Raw genomic sequence first — 19,199 nt, forward strand, 5'->3', positions numbered from 1 at the left:
GGGACTCAGTAAAAAAACAGTGTCATTTCATTTATTCGAAATAAAGTGGCGTTAGAAAACATATGAAGGGCAGACAAATTTTGGGGTAAGACAACTGTCCCTATTTAATCAAATTTAAATTGAGATGATGGTGATGGCGAGTCTTCATCCTCTCATGACGGAAGACGATTAAATATAGAGAGGGACCCTAATTTTGTCCATGGAGTTAGTAGATTTTTTGGGGATGTATAAAGACTTGATGCCTTTTGTACTTCGTTGGTATCTAAACCAACTTTTGGTGGAACCCTTGTGAAACTCACATAACCAATCTAATGGATCCCGAATAATATCCTTAATGGAACTCAAATATTTGAACCACTTCCTTGGGGGAATCCATGCAACACTATGATGGAACCAGAATCTTTGGTAGGTTTCAACCCCTCTTGGTGAAACCTGTGTATGATTCCGATGATCCTCTGATCATTTTTTACGAAATTCAAGTAGGATTGTAGTGATCCTCCGATCGCTGCTAACGAAACTTCTAACATAACCCCTGGTGGGACCCCGATGAAACCCTTTGTGGAACCCTGATGAAACCCTTTGATCAAACTTTGATGAAACCCTTGGTGAAACCTTTAGATGAAACCCTGGTGGAACCTTTGATAAAACCCGTGATGAAACCCTTGATGAAATCCTGGTGGAACCCTTGATAAAAACTCTTGATAAAACCCTTGATGGAGCCCTTAATGAAACCTTGGTGGAACCCTAGATAAAAACTCCTGACAAAACCTTGATGAAACCATTGATGGAGCCTTGATGAAACCTTGGTGGAACCCTCGATAAAAACCTTAGATGGAACCCTTGATGGAGCCCTTGATGAAACCCTAGTGGAACCCTTGATAAAAACCTTAGATGGAACCCTTGATGAAACCCTGGTAGAACTTGTCACATCCCGATTTTGACCGTGAATCAACGATTCAATGCATTCATCATAATTGTTGCATCTCTGCATAACATAACATGTATTTCATACCGCATAATGTCTAGAATGTCAGTCGAAATAAATTTTTGTATCTACAGGAAAATCGGTTGAATCAATTGTAAAATGTGTGTCAAAATAGTTGACGAAAATTTTCAAAATCAAGCTTGCAAACATCAATTTTATTAATCTACGTTTCGTGTAATTTAACCTAGCGTGTTCGATTTATTTTTAAAATGTTTGTCAAAACTGAAATCAAGTCTACATATGCATGTTTCTCTCCTATCCACTCGTACACTAAAACATTTGTTGGCCTAAGTGTCGATCATCCCTCACGTGGTCAGTACAAAAATTCACATGTGACTCTTTCTTCACAGGTACCGTGGCACGCCAAAGTATGTCAAATGACACCCCAAATATATCCAAGCACACCTTACGAAAAACAGAGAAAACTTTGTCGACAAGAAATAAGGGAATCATAAATCGATATTTAAGAATTGTATGATATTCTATCAGGGTCATATGTTGGCATGACCATTAATAATAATAGCAAGGAGGAAATTTTGAACATGTGCTGCTTTCAAACAATCCAAAATTGCTTTCTATCCTATGGTCATGTAAAATTTCACATACATGTTCTGAACATTTTTTCTAAAGAGGCATTAGACAAAACACGTACTTTAGGAGGGACGATGTCCTTTCTAATAAAACCCCTAAGATCAAAATCTCGAATCATAACACTAAAACCATTCAAAACTATGGCGAAACAAGTTTCATTCTATATATCCCACCCTCTTTTAATATTTGCTTTTAAAAAAATATACTAAATTTTAAAATAGTAGTATTAATAAGATAATCCTATATAAGAAAGTTAAAAATCATACAAAGCGCAGAAAGCACCGATAAAATAGAGAAGAGAAAGAAGGAGGGTGGAAAATTGAATTCGGAAACTACAGTAATTATCGTCCAATCTAACTGTGTACCATATCATTAAATAATAAATTAAAGATAGTGAGACAAATGCTCAATAATTATAGATAATGGACCATACGTCATTAATTCAAACCACAACTACCACCTAATTTTTATGCACATTCACAAAAAATTCATCAATCTACTCATCTTCAAACCTTATCTTATTTTCTATATAAACCCCCTCCCACAAAGACATTACACACCATTCAAACAAACTAAGAAAAAGAATAGAAAACAAAGAAAACAAAAATGGCAACAAGCATGAAATTAGCATGTGTTGCTTTGGTGATGTGCATGGTAGTTATTGCGCCTATGGCAGAAGCTGCTTTGTCATGTGGAACTGTATCCGGTGATTTGGCTCCATGCCTTACTTATCTTCAAGCTCCTAATAATGCCAGTCCTCCACCGCCATGCTGTGCAGGAGTGAAGAAGCTTCTTGGTGCTGCCACCACGACGCCTGATCGTCAGGCTGCCTGTAACTGCTTGAAATCAGCTGCCGGTTCTATTTCTAGATTGAATACTAACAATGCTGCTGCTCTCCCGGGCAAATGCGGTGTTAGCATTCCTTACAAGATCAGTACCTCCACCAACTGTAACACGTATGTCTTATTATAACTTTCACTCTTATTTCTCTGTTGGTTTATTTTGAAACATGTGAAAATATGAAATTAATTACTGACTAGTTTTTTTTATTTGTTATGTTGACAGCATTAAGTTTTGAAGATGATGGTGCGGTTTCAAGATTATCTTATGGAAACTTCTCACTAGTATATGAGAGTGCCAATAAGTCCTACTGTTGTTAAGAATAATATCCAACGAGAGTGATGAAGGCTTATCTTATATGTGGTCCTATCTTCTTGTTGTACTAGAATGTTTTGGATTGTCACTTGCTTCATGTGTGTCCTTGTATCAATATACATCTCCATATAATGAAATCTTATAATTGGGGTGTTATTTCATGGTCAATTGATAAATCTTATTTTAATTTAAATATAAATTTAATTGAAATACACTGATACTGTAAAAGGATTTTACACCGTCAGTTGATCATAGCCGTTGGATATTAAAATAAGTTTGACTTTTATTTTAAAAATCTATAAAGTAATGCAAACGGGTGATAGTGATAAATCGATTGTGTAAAACTTTTTACACAAACAGTGTATAGTAATTAATCTCATTAAATTTTTATTACTTTATCATCAAATTTTTTTTGTCATATTATTTACATAAAAAATAATTATCAATAAAATCTTAAAATTTAAAAAGATACAAAAATTATTTTGTAAATAGATGAATTATTGTTTGACATATGCAAATATTTTTTTTAAAAACTACCTTTTATCTATTGAATGTAACAATTTTTTAATCAACAAAAATACTTCTATATCTTTAAAACTTCTTTATTCGACGTCACTCGACCTTCCCGCCACTCGCCGTTGGTTCGAATGCTAAATGCCACCATTCGATAGAGTTGCTTTGGCACCTCTGTCGACTCTCATTCAATATGTTTTTCATCCCAATATTACTTAAGGTTCTTAGACATACTTTGGGGCTGGAAATTATCTTTCCAACTCTAAATGTAGAAGTATGCCTTAGGTTATCAAGCAATAAAGAGAAGGAAGTCAGGTTTCGAGATTTGCAGAAATCAGAATGCCAAAAAGCAACAGGAAAGTCAATGGAAGATATTGGAGTTGGAGGTAGTCCATTGACTAAGATATGTGGTCAGTGGCGGCTCGCTCAGTAGTTCACAAAAGGGAATGAAAGTGTTAGAAGAGCCTAGATAATGGTTGTAGCATAGCTCTAGCGATCAACGGCATGGGACTCCGATCGACTAATGATTAGCTAGATCTTTATCGGGGGTAAACGGAAGTATCCCGGATCAAAATCGTCTAATCAAACCCGCTATCAAAAAGTTTGGATATGCGTAATAGTAATCACGCTATGATAATGATTCACAAACACAACTAATCTCAACTAATTGAATGCAAAGCAACATGTTAGTCTACTTCCATTGATAATTCACAAAAAAAATCTATTAGAACAATTTGTCGAACACCTAGTGTGCAATCGATATTGTTTGGAGTTTTATGTGGTACTGTTGATCTTAAAATCCAATCACAACCTAAAGGATTGTGATCAACTCAACAATACCTATTTGAAAATATAATCAAAAATATTATCCAAATAAATTGATCATAGAATCGATAAAATTCTACAATTTGAAATGATTATCTTAGAATTTGAATGCTTAGCCGAATTAATTGAAAAAAAAAGACCATCATATCCCTAGTTAAGATCGGTTTTTTTAAGAGAAAGAACACCAACTTTCAAGTTCGAAAGAGTTGATTAGGTATTAAATCTCCTTACTTCTTATCACTAGTGCAGAAAGAAGATTTTACACCCGTTTTTTATACATATTACACCCGTTATGATAGGGTGTAAATTCAAAGGGTGAGATATGTATGAAGAATTTACACCCGTTTTAAAACGGGTGTAAAAAGAGAATATATTACACCCTATTTTAGATTTAAAAAAAGGGTGTAATTGGTAGATATATACATTAAATTTTAAGACATTTACACCCTATTTAATATAAAACGGGTGTAAATTGTCACCTATTACACCCTGTTTTAGATAAAAAAAGGTGTAATTGGTAGATATATACATTGAATTTTAGGACATTTACACCCTATTTAATATAAAACGGGTGTAAATTGTCACCTACATACATTGAAGTTAAACGAATTTACACCCTATTATAATTCAAACGGGTGTAAAATGACAAATATTTACACCCTATTTTTGATATATCAAATGTAAAATATCTTATAATTACATTTAATTTTAACACATTTACACCCTATTTTGTGTATGAAGGGTGTAAAATATCTCAATTTTTTTAAAAATATTTTATTTGAAATTTCATTAAACCAAATATTTTTATATATTCCTGGATATTCAATAAAAAACAAAAATAACCAAAACAAACATTTCTCTAATCTTTAGAATCTTGCACCAAGTCATACATCAACAAAAATTGTATTCATGTAAGAAAAAAATTCAACCACTTTGTTCATGTAACTTGTACCAATAAATCATTCATGGAACAAAAATATATCTATATATAAGTTTTTTTAATCGCTTCTGTTTTGTCATTAAATCTTTCTTTTCCTGGTTCTCTTGCTCTTCAACCTTTTGCAAAAAGAATTGAGCCCAAAGTTGTCGGATGTGATCAATTGACTCTTTTTCATATGATGAGGTGTCTGTGAATATCTGCAAGTTCAAACATATAATAAATTAAACAACTACATGTTAAAACAATAATTTACATGTTTTTCATTAAATATATGTAATATAAAATACCTCATTGAATCTTTCAACAATACAAGCATCAATAATGTCAAACATATTTTTCATGACATAATATCCACATGCCCATCCGTTATCTTGTTGATGCCCCTGCATATAAACTCCTAGTTACATTAAAGCCACCAAAAACAACAACATCACAAACTTTTTTCCTTTTTCACAAAATTTGTACCAACACTAACTTTCTTCACTCGACATAGAAACACATACAATTTTAGTTGGTTCAGAGCATGTACAACTATAATTTTATCACCATAAGTGCAATTCAGTAATAAATATACTACATGTTTATAATGATAACTTACAAATATATCACTTGCAATTATAAAATCGGAATTTTCTTTTTCAATTTCGGCAGTTACCAAAAATAGAAAAGAAAATTACTAGTAAAATGTTACCTTCAAGTACTTCAGCAGAAACAAACATGAGAAGACCTGAACAGATGTACTGCAGCTCAGAGTATGGAATGATTACATGAAAGGCCGAGACTATGCCAATTAAAACCATGATTTCTGATGCCAACAGAATTTGCCTACAAATAGATCAATAGAAAGCTGTTATATCTTTAGCTTCTTAAGGATAATATTTCAATTTTCAACAAATTTAAGGTTCTAAATTGATCTTGCAAAAGAAATCTATATTGAAAATCATAATCACTTGGATCTTTATATTGCTTTGTCTATTGAAGTTCAAAATTTACTATCATGCATCTTACTACAAAATCTAGATAAGCTTCTAAGGGTGCAATCAAATGAGACATGAGTTTTTCTTATATGTTACCTGTCGTCAAACCAGTTGCTTACATAGCTTCCAACAATAATGTTTATAGGAAGATCTGTCAAACCAAGGCCAGCAAGAAAAATGGCAACTGTGCCAGTTGACCACTTAAAGTAGTATGTTGTGATGACACTAGATTCTGCTAGTAAAATCTCCATCACATATTTGAGCATGAAATATATCAATAATTGAACCTGAAGATGTTAAGTAAACTTGGTCAGGACCGTTTATCTTGAATTCAATTGGAACTTTGTGAATTGCAAGATCAAACAATTAGAACATAAATAACTTGCAAAACATCTAGTGGATTGATAGTATGACATTTAGAGTTGCTCACAAACCTTTACAGAAGGTGTAAGGAGTCTATATGCCGATCCAATTGAAGTGGCTGGCTGACGAGATTCCTCTGGAGCTTTACAGAATGAAAATAGTGCAAGGATATATTGCAGTCATAGATGATTTTCTATAATGATTAACAATGAGATGGCATGATACAGATTAACTATCTTGATAGATCACAATAGAAAAAGTAAAAGTCATCAGTAGAGGTACCAGCATTAGATTTCTGAGATTTATCTGTTTTACGGTCCTCTTCAAATTCACTAGAAGGTTCCACAAAAGAGATCCACAGCCATATTGAATAAATAAGCCAAGCAATAGTCATAACCCACCCTGGCAAAGTATCTTGATTAAATGTAACATTGTAAATCTTAAAATTCGTCTGCAGTAAGCCAGCTAATGCAGGACCACAGGCCATTCCAAGAGCGCTGGCACTAACAAAACCTGCCGATGCTTGTATGCGGATTTTCAAAGGCACACAATCACTGATGTAGCGCCGGTTTACGGCTCTGGCAGAACCAAATCTGCAGTTATAATACAAGTTTATAAACCAAATGAGGTCTTAATGTAATAATATTTATCTAAAGTGAAATGGTAAGATACAACATGAAAACCTATGCTCATCAAGTAATATTGAAAGCAAGTAAGAGGTAGAAGACTATTTACCCACAGCAAATTTAGAGAGTAACACTACAGCATGGTTTTGAAATAGAAAGTTCATGAAAGAGCAATTTGCCAAACAACTACTTACAAGCTATAAGCAGTACTTCATGATTAAAATTTCAAGTTTCATCAACTCATTACTGGAAATCAAAATGGTTACAAACTTATAACAATAAAACTCTAGCTTCATATCAGGCATTGGAAGTTTTACTGTAAAAAATAACCAAAGAAGACAGATGAAATTTGAACTAAATGACATAAAATGAGTTCTTTTTTGTGTGCTTTTATTCTTACCGTGACTATCGGAAGCAATGGACCAAAGATTTCCTCACTCATTATCAGAGAATCTTGTGGAACGTCTAATAAAATAGTTGGAGCAATCCTCCTGTAATTTGCTTGTGTCAAAATCCATTGAATTTCACTATCTTAAACTCAAAATAAGAAACAAGATGAGAGCTTACAATTTGCTTTCATCCTTTTCACCTCCATAAACAATCTTGCCAGAAACCTTATCGTCGTCCAAGAACTTTAACAAGCGAGCAAAGTGGTTAGAGTTCACAATGCGCGACAAATCGTTGGATTCTATTGGGTTCTTTCCAAAACAGTTTTCCAATTCAGTCTTTAACGCGTCTACCTGGAAATGAGAAGCACCAACCATTAGATACACACAGACAAAGATTTACAACTCTTGATTACACAAAGAAAATTTCATACCAATTTCGGAGCAAATTCTTTTGTTGTTATAAGATAATCAGGAGAAATGCAGGCTTGTCCATTGTTACAGCCCCATTTGCCAGAAATGATCCGTCTTGCAGCAACCTTGTGAATACAAACACGGTTTTAGTCAATAGATAAACTCAAACTAATCAACACAAACTCGGCCTTACTCAATACCTCTAAATTGACATTTGAATCAACAACAGTTGGAGATTTTCCTCCAAGTTCAAGAACAACTGGTGTAAGGTGTTTTGCAGCAGCAGCCATCACTATCCGTCCCACTTTTCCATTACCTGATATATTCAAGAATTACTTATGCTAGTACCATTTTTTGTTCAAAACTCGCAGCCATCCATGAAAAACAGATCAATAATAACAAACAAGACAAACCTGTGTAGAAAATTTTGTCCCACTTTTGTTGCAACAAGGCAGTAGTTTCATCCACCGCTCCTTCCACAACTCTTATAGACGAGTTATCCAAGTACTCCCCTAACAATTTCGCCAGCAGTGAAGATGAAGCCGGAGCAATTTCTGATGGTTTTAGAACCACAGCATTACCAGCTGCTATAGCTCCGACAACTGGATCAAGGGACAACACTAGAAAGACAAAGAATAATACTAATATTATATTCTTCATAGATCATCATCAAAGAAACAATAAGCTGAAAATATCAACTAAAAAACATTTTAATACTAACATATAGATTATTATCATATAAATTATCTATATGTTGTTTGTATAATTACAGATAAATTCAAATAAGTCAATCCAATCGGCTCAAGTCGACTTACAAAATGGATAGTTCCACGCGGAGATGACTAACACAACACCAAGTGGTTCAGGTATGATTTCAGCCGAAGACGGAAAAGTTGTGATTGAAGTTTTAGCCTGAAATAATTAAAGAAACTTCATATGATATATCAAATAAACTAACAATATATATAAGCAATATAAATGTAGAAATTAAAGTAAAAAATAACCTTTTCTGGTGTCATCCATTGTTTCAATTCCCTGAGCACGAGTTCACATGAGTTTTTAAACATACCAATCTGCAAAACAAAATCGCATCGGTTAATTAAGAGTTGAACAACACTTACTCTGTAATTGAGGAAGATAACTTTCATGATTTGAATTAACTTAAGCATGAAGATAACATTACCTCGTAGACGACCGTTTCGAGTGGCGGTTTAGCAAGGTCAGAACGAAGAGCATCAACGATTTCATCCTCTCGTTCAGCCATCATTTTCAAAAGAGCCTTCACCTGCGATATTCTCCATTCGTAACTTCGCGTCTTACCGGAACTGAAACTCACCCTCAGTTCCTTCACCAGCGACGACGCGGCTTCTCCGTCAAACACCATCTTTTTTCTGTGTGTGTGACTCGTCTCCCATTATTACTATTGTTTTGGAACATGAGAAGTCAGGGTTATATTTTAGGCGGTAATGATAAATTGTACTTAGGGATTCCTAAATTTACACCCTATTTTAATATAACGGGTTTAATATAAATTTAGTCATTTATATTGTTATAATTATACACCCTATTTTTAAATATAGGGTGTCTATTGTTATATTAATATTCCAAAATTTACACTCTATTTTAATATAACGGGTTTAATATAAATTTAGTCATTTATATTGTTATAATTATACACCCTATTTTTATATATAGGGTGTCTATTGTTATATATTAATATTAAAATTTATTATTTTTTTAAGAAAATTTAAGATTAAACAAATAAGAATAATAAAAGTTATTGTTTAAGGCACGAATATTTTATTTTTATTTTTAAATTTACACCCTTTTTTTGAATATCAGGTGTAATATAGAGTTGATAATAAATAATATTTGAATTTACACCCGTTATTTAAAAATAGGGTGTCTATTGTTACGTACTAAAATTCAAAATAAGACTTTATTTACAAAACTGCCACCGCATTTGCTTTTTACACCCGTTTTTTGTAAAACGGGTGTAAATTTACAAATTATATTATTCTTTTTGTACTAGTGTATTTTGGAAAGTGAAACAATGTCTTACATCATAAACTAGGACTTACTAACAAAAGTGTACTTCAATGACCTCAATTATTTTGCTTACAATCATCCTCCATCCAACATTTGCTAACACAAAAATTTGACGAAAGAAAAAGTGGAATGAAAAAGCATTGATATATTTTTTCTTCTTGCGAGTAAAGAATAATGGTATACAGAAGAGTGAATACAAATGACTAATTCAAAAGATGCATGATCAATTCATTAATATTCCTATTCAAAAGCAATAAATTAAATAAAAATATCACTTAGTAAATAAGGAATAAATGAGAATGATAATATGGCCTAATGATCATCAGATTTGAGGATGAGCTTTCATGTCTGATTCATCCTTTGGTCGGTCTTTACCCATTTCAAGATTGAGGTCGATAATTTCCCTCAGGCTTAAACATTGTTCCAGGTTCCATTGACATCAAATGAGTCTTCTTCCTCAAGTTCCTCTTGTTGGAATATTTTATAATTTAAATATTATTTAATTATTATATTCCAATAATCATTATGTGGACATATATACTTTAATTATATTAACTATTTATCAAATTAAGAGCCTTAATTGATTAAGTGGTCAAATAAATTTAAAGGGCTAATTAGATTTCTATTTAGTAATTATTTAATTAATTAATTGGATATGAGATAAAATATGAGTGAATGTCGGGATGATCCATTTCGGAATAATAGAAACCCTAATATATAGGCTATTAGGTCAACACCTTATATATAGGCTATGGTCCCTTTCCCCATCTGAAGAGTATTCAAGGTATTAAGAGTACCGGTTGAGAAAGAACCATACAAGGCACCATATGTTCGTTGTTTGTCTTCTAGCTTTTAGGATTACCGCCAACAAAAGCTTTCTCAATAGGTCCAGGTATTCATGCAATCCCTTCTCTCATAAACTAACATGTCGTAAATCCTATAATTATATATATGTTCGTATTATCTATTCTACGCACTAAAATATATGACATAATAGGTAGAACATGTATACGTGATTAATTATTATTGATTTAATTCCAACATGTGGTACTAGAACAAGTCTACATGTTAAGTTTATTGAGATTTGTCCACTAAACTTCAATTTGTTTGTATGGATATGCAATTATGAAACATATATTTGAAATTTATGAAACATATATTTGAAATTCATGATTGTATAAATTTTATTTCAAGACATAAAATTTTTATGATAATATTTTTAGGAAGTTTTCGTTAAATTATTGTGATAGTACGAAATTTATGATTGTGTGTATATTTGTTTTGAAACGATTTGTATGGTCTAAGTTCTTCCATATAAATTAATATGTATGCATGTTCCATATTTGTTTTGATCATGATTTTGTATAAAATAAAAACCAAAGAAATATATTAGAAATACGTTTTTCAGTTGAAATTAAATATTTTATTGTGATATATATCACAAATTTTAGATTTGATTCAAATCTAATTTGTTTCCATCAAATAAGTTTTTGAATTTGACTTGCTAATTATATGGAAAAATTTTCATTTAAGATAATATCTTTATTTTTTTTGAAAGAAAAGTATTTGTGAAAATTTTGATTTTCTTTGGGGATATGTTATTTAATATATATTATGTTAAATATATTTGAAATCACATATATGATTATGATCGATGATTGAGAATCATAAAAATATATATATTTTATGGATTTTTATTTTCAACACTTTATTTGTGGCTATAGAGTATATATTTATGTCAATTATTTGGGAAAGATAAATATTGAATTAAAAAATTATTTTGATAATTTGATTCTTGGTTTTGAAAAAAAAAGTTTTATTATTAAATCATTTTATTTGATTTTAAATTATTGTTTATCTTTCAATTCGATTCACATAAAATCTGCATACGAATTTAGATTTTGAAAGATAAGACAAATACTAATTTTTTAATATATATTATTTATGGAAATTTTTTGAATGTCTTTCAAAGTTAAAAGGTAAAGCTAAATATTTGATTCTTTAAATTTGGGCTACTTTGGATTTTAGATTTTTTTTTTTAATTCTAAAATGATTTATTTAAATAATTATTTGGTGTATATGTGAATTTGTTTGGCACTTATTTTGGATATATAAATATTTAATATTTACCTAATTTTAAGTTATACATTTATCACGATTATATTATTTGAGTTTATTGTTATTGAGTTTTATACAATAATATTTTTTTAATCATTCAATTTATATAAATTCATAAAATTTATGTTTGATTGTGAATTTTTTCTCACACCAAGAACTTTCAAGAAATATTATTATTATTATTATTATTATTATTATTATTATTATTATTATTATTATTATTATTATTATTATTATTATTATTAAACGACATCCTAAATGAATACAATCTACATTTGTGGGTGCCTTGTAAATTTAAGACTCTTTCCATTGAATTTATTAAAATGTCTAATAATTTTGAATGGGTTGATTTAAGCAACATGTTGCAAAAGTAATCTCTATTATGTAAATTTGATTCAATCAAAATGATAAAAGATGTAGTGTATAACTGTACATGTGATGATAAATATGTAGTAATTATTAGTTTTATCTCTGTGGATTACAATTAATTTTTGCAATCAAACATTGAGAATTAATGGTATATTTGATACCCTGTTTGAGTCTTTTAATTTATAAGTAAAGATGAAAATCTATATAATAATTTATTCACATATATGTTGTATGAGTGTAAATTTTTCAAGTATTTATTTGTTTGTACTCACACATATAATGCAAACATGTGACAATAATTTTATGAATTTATTATTTATAAATATTAATTGTCAGTGTTTGATCATTGAAAAAAATACTACTAGCAATTGATTTTATTGCCTAAAGACTTAATATGAATGGTTAATTTGGTTAAATCTAATATGATATTCTCTTTGCATAATTAGTGCTCATTCGATAAATACCTCAAAGGATAAGGACAAATAAAGTATAATAATAAAATATGATATGAACTGACAAATGTTCAATGGTGTTGAAAGATACATCAATTTAAAGGGGATAAATTTGGTGAAGATTGATATATTTTTATTTATATTTAACTATTTTAGATTGTCATTATAAGCCTAAATTTGTATTTAAAAGATAATTTGGTGAATGAATAAAGTTTTGTTTTAATATGATAATTTTTTTTAAATGATGGATTCAATTTGTTTTTTAAATTTAAATATTATTATAGTTACTTCAGTCATGACTTGTGACAATTGTCTTGAGAATATTGAGTTTGGGAAGATATATAATCAAAGAACAAAAGTGAGTGGGAAAGAATTGATTCTAACTCAATTTATATAGTTGCTAATTATATAGCAAATTTGGACTCTCATACGGACATTATTGTTCTTTCTCTCAATCAAATTAAGAAATTAATTCTTGAAGGTCAAACTCAACATCCTCAAGAACTAAAGCATCAAGTGTCATAAAGAACTGACTGAAAATAGAAATTATATTTGATATGATTGAATGACTATATTATGATAGTTGTGACACTTGTTACTTGTTATAACTTTGGAGCTTCATAAGATGGATATCAAGTTAGTGTTTCTTGATGGAGACATTAAGAAATACAATATGGTGCAACGAAAGAAATTTTTTGTGTCAATAGATATAAAGTTTATGGTTTCCGAACAGATAAAAAGTATTTATGAGTTAATGAAATTGTCTCAGTGATACCACAATACTTCATAAGGTAATTGTCTCCTTTTATTTTAAGATGAATATTATGATAATAATTGTCTTATTTGATATTAAGATGATTATTCTAAAGTTAGTTTTCTCATTCAGTTTTGAGATGAATAAGAGAAAAAAATTATGGGTATTACAATGTTGGTAGGAGTAAGTTTATGTTTCTTATATAACATGTCAATTTTATTATATTAAGTGAAAAATAATATAGTTTATTATGTGAAACCAAAAAATATCTAATGAAAATTTAGCGATGAAAGATCTTGGGAAAACCTCTTTTGTATTAAGCTATTTTGGTAATTAGAGATTATTTTCAGGGTACCATTGGGATATCACAAAAGAGTTCCATCAATAAGGTTGAAAGCAAATTCAATATGAAATACAACAATATTTGGGATACTTCAATTACTAATTTATACTATTGAGTCTATAACTACCTTAAAGTAAACATGAAAATTTGAGTATTTTCTTACGTTTTGTTTGTAAATATTTTATATATAATTTTTCTTATATGTATATGGAAAATACGTACACTTGAACAAATCAATATTGAATTGTTGAAAGAAAAAAAGGGCAACAATGAGGATTTTTATAGAGAACAAAAGAGCTTGTAATCACAAATCGGAGATTGGAGAATGGGGAAATCATTAGTATGTTAGACTTCAATCTTTTAGATGTCAAATAGACATTCTAAATCAAAATAAATGAAGGTATGCATTTATGTCATCCGGTTATAATTAAATATAAGGATTAGAAATATCACTCAAGTTATATTGTGTTGTAAGAATATCATATAGTATTTCAACAATAGATTTTAAAAGGCTCATTGACTTATAAATTATTATTGTTGAAACTAGAATATATACATATAGAATTTAAGCTAAAGACACACTAATCAAATACTTGACATATAAGATCTTTCATATGATTGTTATCATTGAGGATATCTTAGATTAGTGGGAGTCACTCTTTATTTATGTTTTTTAGTATTGTTTTGATATCGATACAGACTTTTTATTAAGATTATATGCAGAAACTAAGATCATTGAGGTTATTAATGTTATAACCATTTCTGTATCGTTTGTGCAAATATTGAATTTGTAAACTTCAGTTTGATCTCAATAAAGAATTCAGTTTCAGTTGGAAATATGCATATGATTCAGAGATCACACTACATGAAATTTTCATGCCACTCATCCATATAGATCTATGTCATCAAATACATTGATGTAGTGGTCATCGGAGTTCAGTCACGTTATACGTCAGTGACAACAACCGTGGTGATCCCATTATTAATTTTTGAGGTGCATCAGATTGTAAAGTTGAAATCTAAAGATAAATTGTATTTGGAGGCGCGCCTAAAGAATTGTAATATAATTATTAAAAATATAGTGCCTAGTGGGAGATTGTTGGAATATTTTATAATTTAAATATTGTTTAAATATTATATTCCAATAATCATTACGTGGACATATATTTTTTAATTTAATTATCTATTTATTAAATTAAGAGTCTTAATTGATTAACTGGTCAAATAAATTTAAAAGGTTAATTAGATTTCTATTTAATAATTAATTAATTAATTAATTAGATATGGGCTAAAATATGATTGGGTGTCAGGATGACCCATTTCGGAATAATGAGAATCCTAATTGACCAACACCTTACGTATAGGCTATGATCCCCAATATACCGTACACAAATAATTTATCTCTTCTCCCCATCTGACGAGTATTCAAGACATTAAGAGTACTGATCGAAGAAGAACCATATAAGCCAACAAGTGTTCGTTGTTTGTCTTCTAACTTTTAGGATTAAAGTACATCTATTCCGCATTAAAGTACATGACATAATATGTAGACCATGTATATGTGATTAATTATTACTAATTTAATTCCAACCCCTTTCACCTTGGTTTCTCGACTTCTACTGCATTTGGAAGAATGTTATTGATTTTTCTGTCTTTTTTTTGTTTGTGGAGCAAGCTCGCATGTTGCAGTCTTTTTGTCTTTTTTTAATCGCTAATTTTTGCCTGGATCGCTCTTTCGAGTTTCTTTCGATCTACCAGGATGCCCCTTTTTGTCTAAACCATCCTTTCGAGTTTTCGACTTAGCATACATTTTTTTCTAGGCATAATATATTTTTTTACTACATCAACAAATTTTCTTAGTCCTTCTTGTCCTTATTCTTATTCGTCCATAATTTTATGAGAATTGCTCGGATTCTATACTAGTGTCGGAGAATCAGTTTGTTGGTTATGGAGAATTTTTGTGTTTGTTTTTTTGTTATTGAAAAAAAACATGTGAATTCATAAATGAATGCAGATATACGAAATTATATTTCTTTTAATGCAATGCATGGCATGCATATGAATAAAATGTGATATGCTAAAAAGTTTAATGTAATGAAATGCCATATTATATATACAATGCAATGTTATGTGTGGTCTTAAGATAATAGAACAATAACAAAATCATCTATATATTGAAAGACTCCTTACCATAGAATGGTTCTATATTTGTTTTTACTCCACCCCTCATAAAAATTAGCTTTAGGGTTTTTAGAATGTACTTAGAGTAAGACAAATAAAAATTAGCTTTAGGATTTTTAGAATGTACTTAGAGCAAGACAAATTTTATTTGGATATTCACTCTTATAAATATGAATTAAATAATAATAATTTAGGATAATTTTAATTTATAAACATAGCAGTTATTATGTGATATTAAGGTAATGATAAATTTTAAAATAATAGTATTAATATATGAGTTCTATTTCAACAAATTTAATAAGATAAAGCAAGAAAGGTTAAAAAAAGGAAGATAGAAATCAAAGTATGAAAAAGTTTAAAAAAAAGAGAAACTAAAGAAGAGAAAGAAGGACAGTGGATAATTGATATACGGCTACCACAGTCATTATCATCAAAGTATTAAATAAAAACATACGATAATGAGACAAGTGTCCAATACATCATTAATTCAACCCACAACTACCACCTAATTTTGATGGACATTCACCAAAAATTCATCAATCTACTCCTCTTTCACACCTTATCTTATTTTCTATATAAATCCCTTCCCACAAAGACATTACATACCATTCAAACAAACCAAGAAAAAGAATTGAAAAGAAAGAAAACAAAAATGGCAAGAAGCATGAAGTTAGCATGTGTTGTTTTGGTGATGTGCATGGTAGTTATTGCGCCTATGCAGAAGCTGCTTTGTCATGTGGAGCTGTAACCGGTGATTTGGCTCCATGCCTTACTTATCTTGAAGCTCCTAATAACGCCAGTCCTCCACCGTCATGCTGTGCTGGAGTGAAGAAGCTTCTTGGTGCCGCCACCACCACGCCTGATCGTCAGGCTGCCTGTAACTGTTTGAAATCAGCTGCCGGTTCTATTTCTAAATTGAATACTAACAATGCTGCTGCTCTCCCTGGTAAATGCGGTGTTAGCATTCCTTACAAGATCAGTACCTCCACCAACTGTAACACGTATGTCTTATTATAACACTCACTCTTATTTCTCTGTTGGTTTATTTTGAAGCATGTGAAAATATGAAATTAATTACTAACTGTTTTTTTTATTTGTTTATATTTACAGTGTTAAGTTTTGAAGATGATGGTGTGGTTTCAGGGTTATCATATGGAAACTTCTCACTAGTATATGAGAGTGCCAATAAATACTATTATTAAGAATAATATCCCATGAGAGTGATGAAGGCTCATGTTACATGTTGTACTAGACTGATTTGGATTGTATCTACATATAACGAAATCTTATAATTTTGTTTCATTTCCTGGTTATTTGATGAATTTTATTTTAATTTTGATCACTTTATCGTCTAGAAAAATAATTATCAGATTTTTACCTGAAAAACAAATTATCAATAAAATCTTAAAATTTAAAAGATACAAAATTTATTTTGTAAATAGATAAATTATTGTTTTAACATGAACTTTTTTATACAAAATAAAAAATACAGTGAGGAATTCATAATTGAATTTATAGTATTTGCCTCATCTGTCCAATAAAAAGGGAGATGATCTTAGCCGTCCTTTTCAAACATTGTTATAGAGGGAGATATCTCTCTCAGTCTCACAAACCTTGCATCAAATATTGATATGTACGTCTTCTTCATTTTTATTTATTAGTACATTTGAAGTTATATGATAGTTGGATTATTTTTTTAATCTTTCATAAACGTGCCAAATTTGATTTTCTTTATTTGTAATTTTATGAAATAGGTGAACTTTTCTATTCATGACATTTCAAACTGCCTGTATGATACTAACAAACTGCTTGTAAAATGATTTATCAATAACTAAATATAATATCATCAAAATAAATAAACTAATAGGTATATGTAATTTCTTATGCTTAAAAAAATTAATGAGAAAAACCATTTAATTTAAGGGGGTTTAATGGAAACAAATTTAATGCAACAAAAAATAATTTAATAACAACAATGCAAACAAAACAATTAAGAGAAATAATTTAATAACAACAATGCAAACAAAACAATTAAGAGAAATTAAGATGAATTAAGGGCAGAGCAATTACAATGATCTATGACTTAATTTACTAGATAAGCAATGTTAGCAAACAAAGCAACTAATATAGCAAAAGTACAATGCAATTAATAAAATATGATTGAATACATCTTTCTTCGTACATCTTTCTTCACTTGTCGTTAGAATCCATTAAGATTCCTAAACAATTATATACAAAATATCAATAGATAGAACTAGGTACCCAATTGCACATGGGTCTTCAAGGGTTAGTATAAGGAAACTTAGTATCCATGTCACGGTACCATTAGGAACTTTGACATTCTTAACATGGGAAAGATGCCTAATGTGACCTTTATCACCACAATAATGACATGCTACTTTAGATGAAATATTCTTTCTATCTCTCTAGCAAAGTGAGGGTTATTTTAAAAAAATTGTTATTCCTGTTGGACCGACCTTTGGATTGACTGCATTTTAGCAAAACAACAATTTGTAATTATGAGATACTAGATTCATGCATGACTAAATCTGTGACTGATTGCATGATTGTCAGTTTGGTTTGGAGCAAACTGAATGGACTATGTGATAGCATCTGAATGTTAATGCTTCTGACTTCTATTGTTGTTGGTGCTTAACTCTGATACATGGAAGTTGCTGCTGCTAAAATGTTTTGAAGATCCAATTGTTCTATTGGTTGTCACTTGTTCTAATTGAAGAAATGTTTTTGTATCTTAAAGAGTTATTTTTTCATAATTTTTTAAAGGGGAAGATTGTTGTTCCTATTGGATTGGACCTTCGAATTGATTACATTTTAGTAAAACAATAATTTGGAGAAGTGTCCAAATATTCAAGATTGGTCTAGGTTGCTCAAGTTGTATGAAGCTGGAAAAAAGCCACATGATGCGCGCGACGCTTCAATGATATAATGTGCGTTTTGGAGTAGGATCTGCAGAAGATTGATCAAAGATTTTATTGTTATTGATTTAACAATATGATTAGATGATATGTTTGACGGTTGAATGAAGTTTAATTCAGATTTAAATGAAGATTTAAATTTGAATTTGAATTAAAAACAAATCATATCTTGTTGGAGATATTCAAGGATCAAATCAAATATCCAACATATTGTGCAAAGAT

The 19,199-nt window shown here is 30.1% G+C and overlaps 2 protein-coding genes across 3 annotated transcripts; one reads left to right on the forward strand and one right to left on the reverse strand.

Moving 5' to 3' along the window:
- Positions 1-2,124: 2,124 nt before the first annotated feature.
- LOC127101074 (non-specific lipid-transfer protein 2) lies at positions 2,125-17,354 on the forward strand. 2 transcript variants are annotated; one of them, XM_051038403.1, is made up of 2 exons: positions 2,125-2,532; positions 17,152-17,354. In XM_051038403.1, the coding sequence occupies exons 1-2, from the start codon at positions 2,183-2,185 to the stop codon at positions 17,162-17,164; spliced, it is 363 nt and encodes a 120-aa protein (XP_050894360.1). In that variant the 5' UTR covers positions 2,125-2,182; the 3' UTR covers positions 17,165-17,354. The 2 variants fall into 2 exon arrangements, with proteins under 2 accessions (XP_050894360.1, NP_001413934.1); NM_001427005.1 differs by lacking the exon at positions 17,152-17,354 and adding an exon at positions 2,642-2,895 and having other exon boundaries at positions 2,135-2,532.
- Positions 5,033-9,159, reverse strand: LOC127108262 (uncharacterized). Its single transcript, XM_051045700.1, has 15 exons — positions 8,959-9,159; positions 8,780-8,848; positions 8,591-8,687; positions 8,189-8,395; positions 7,976-8,091; positions 7,796-7,900; positions 7,543-7,715; positions 7,293-7,466; positions 6,632-6,942; positions 6,421-6,491; positions 6,083-6,273; positions 5,701-5,834; positions 5,485-5,582; positions 5,297-5,392; positions 5,033-5,206 (listed from the first exon to the last, which is right to left on the reverse strand). Exons 1-15 carry the CDS (start codon positions 9,157-9,159, stop codon positions 5,033-5,035), a joined length of 2,217 nt encoding a protein of 738 aa, XP_050901657.1.
- Positions 17,355-19,199: the final 1,845 nt, after the last annotated feature.

The sequence above is a fragment of the Lathyrus oleraceus genome, chromosome 7 (genome assembly GCF_024323335.1).
Source record: "Lathyrus oleraceus cultivar Zhongwan6 chromosome 7, CAAS_Psat_ZW6_1.0, whole genome shotgun sequence".
Taxonomy (NCBI): domain Eukaryota; kingdom Viridiplantae; phylum Streptophyta; class Magnoliopsida; order Fabales; family Fabaceae; genus Lathyrus; species Lathyrus oleraceus.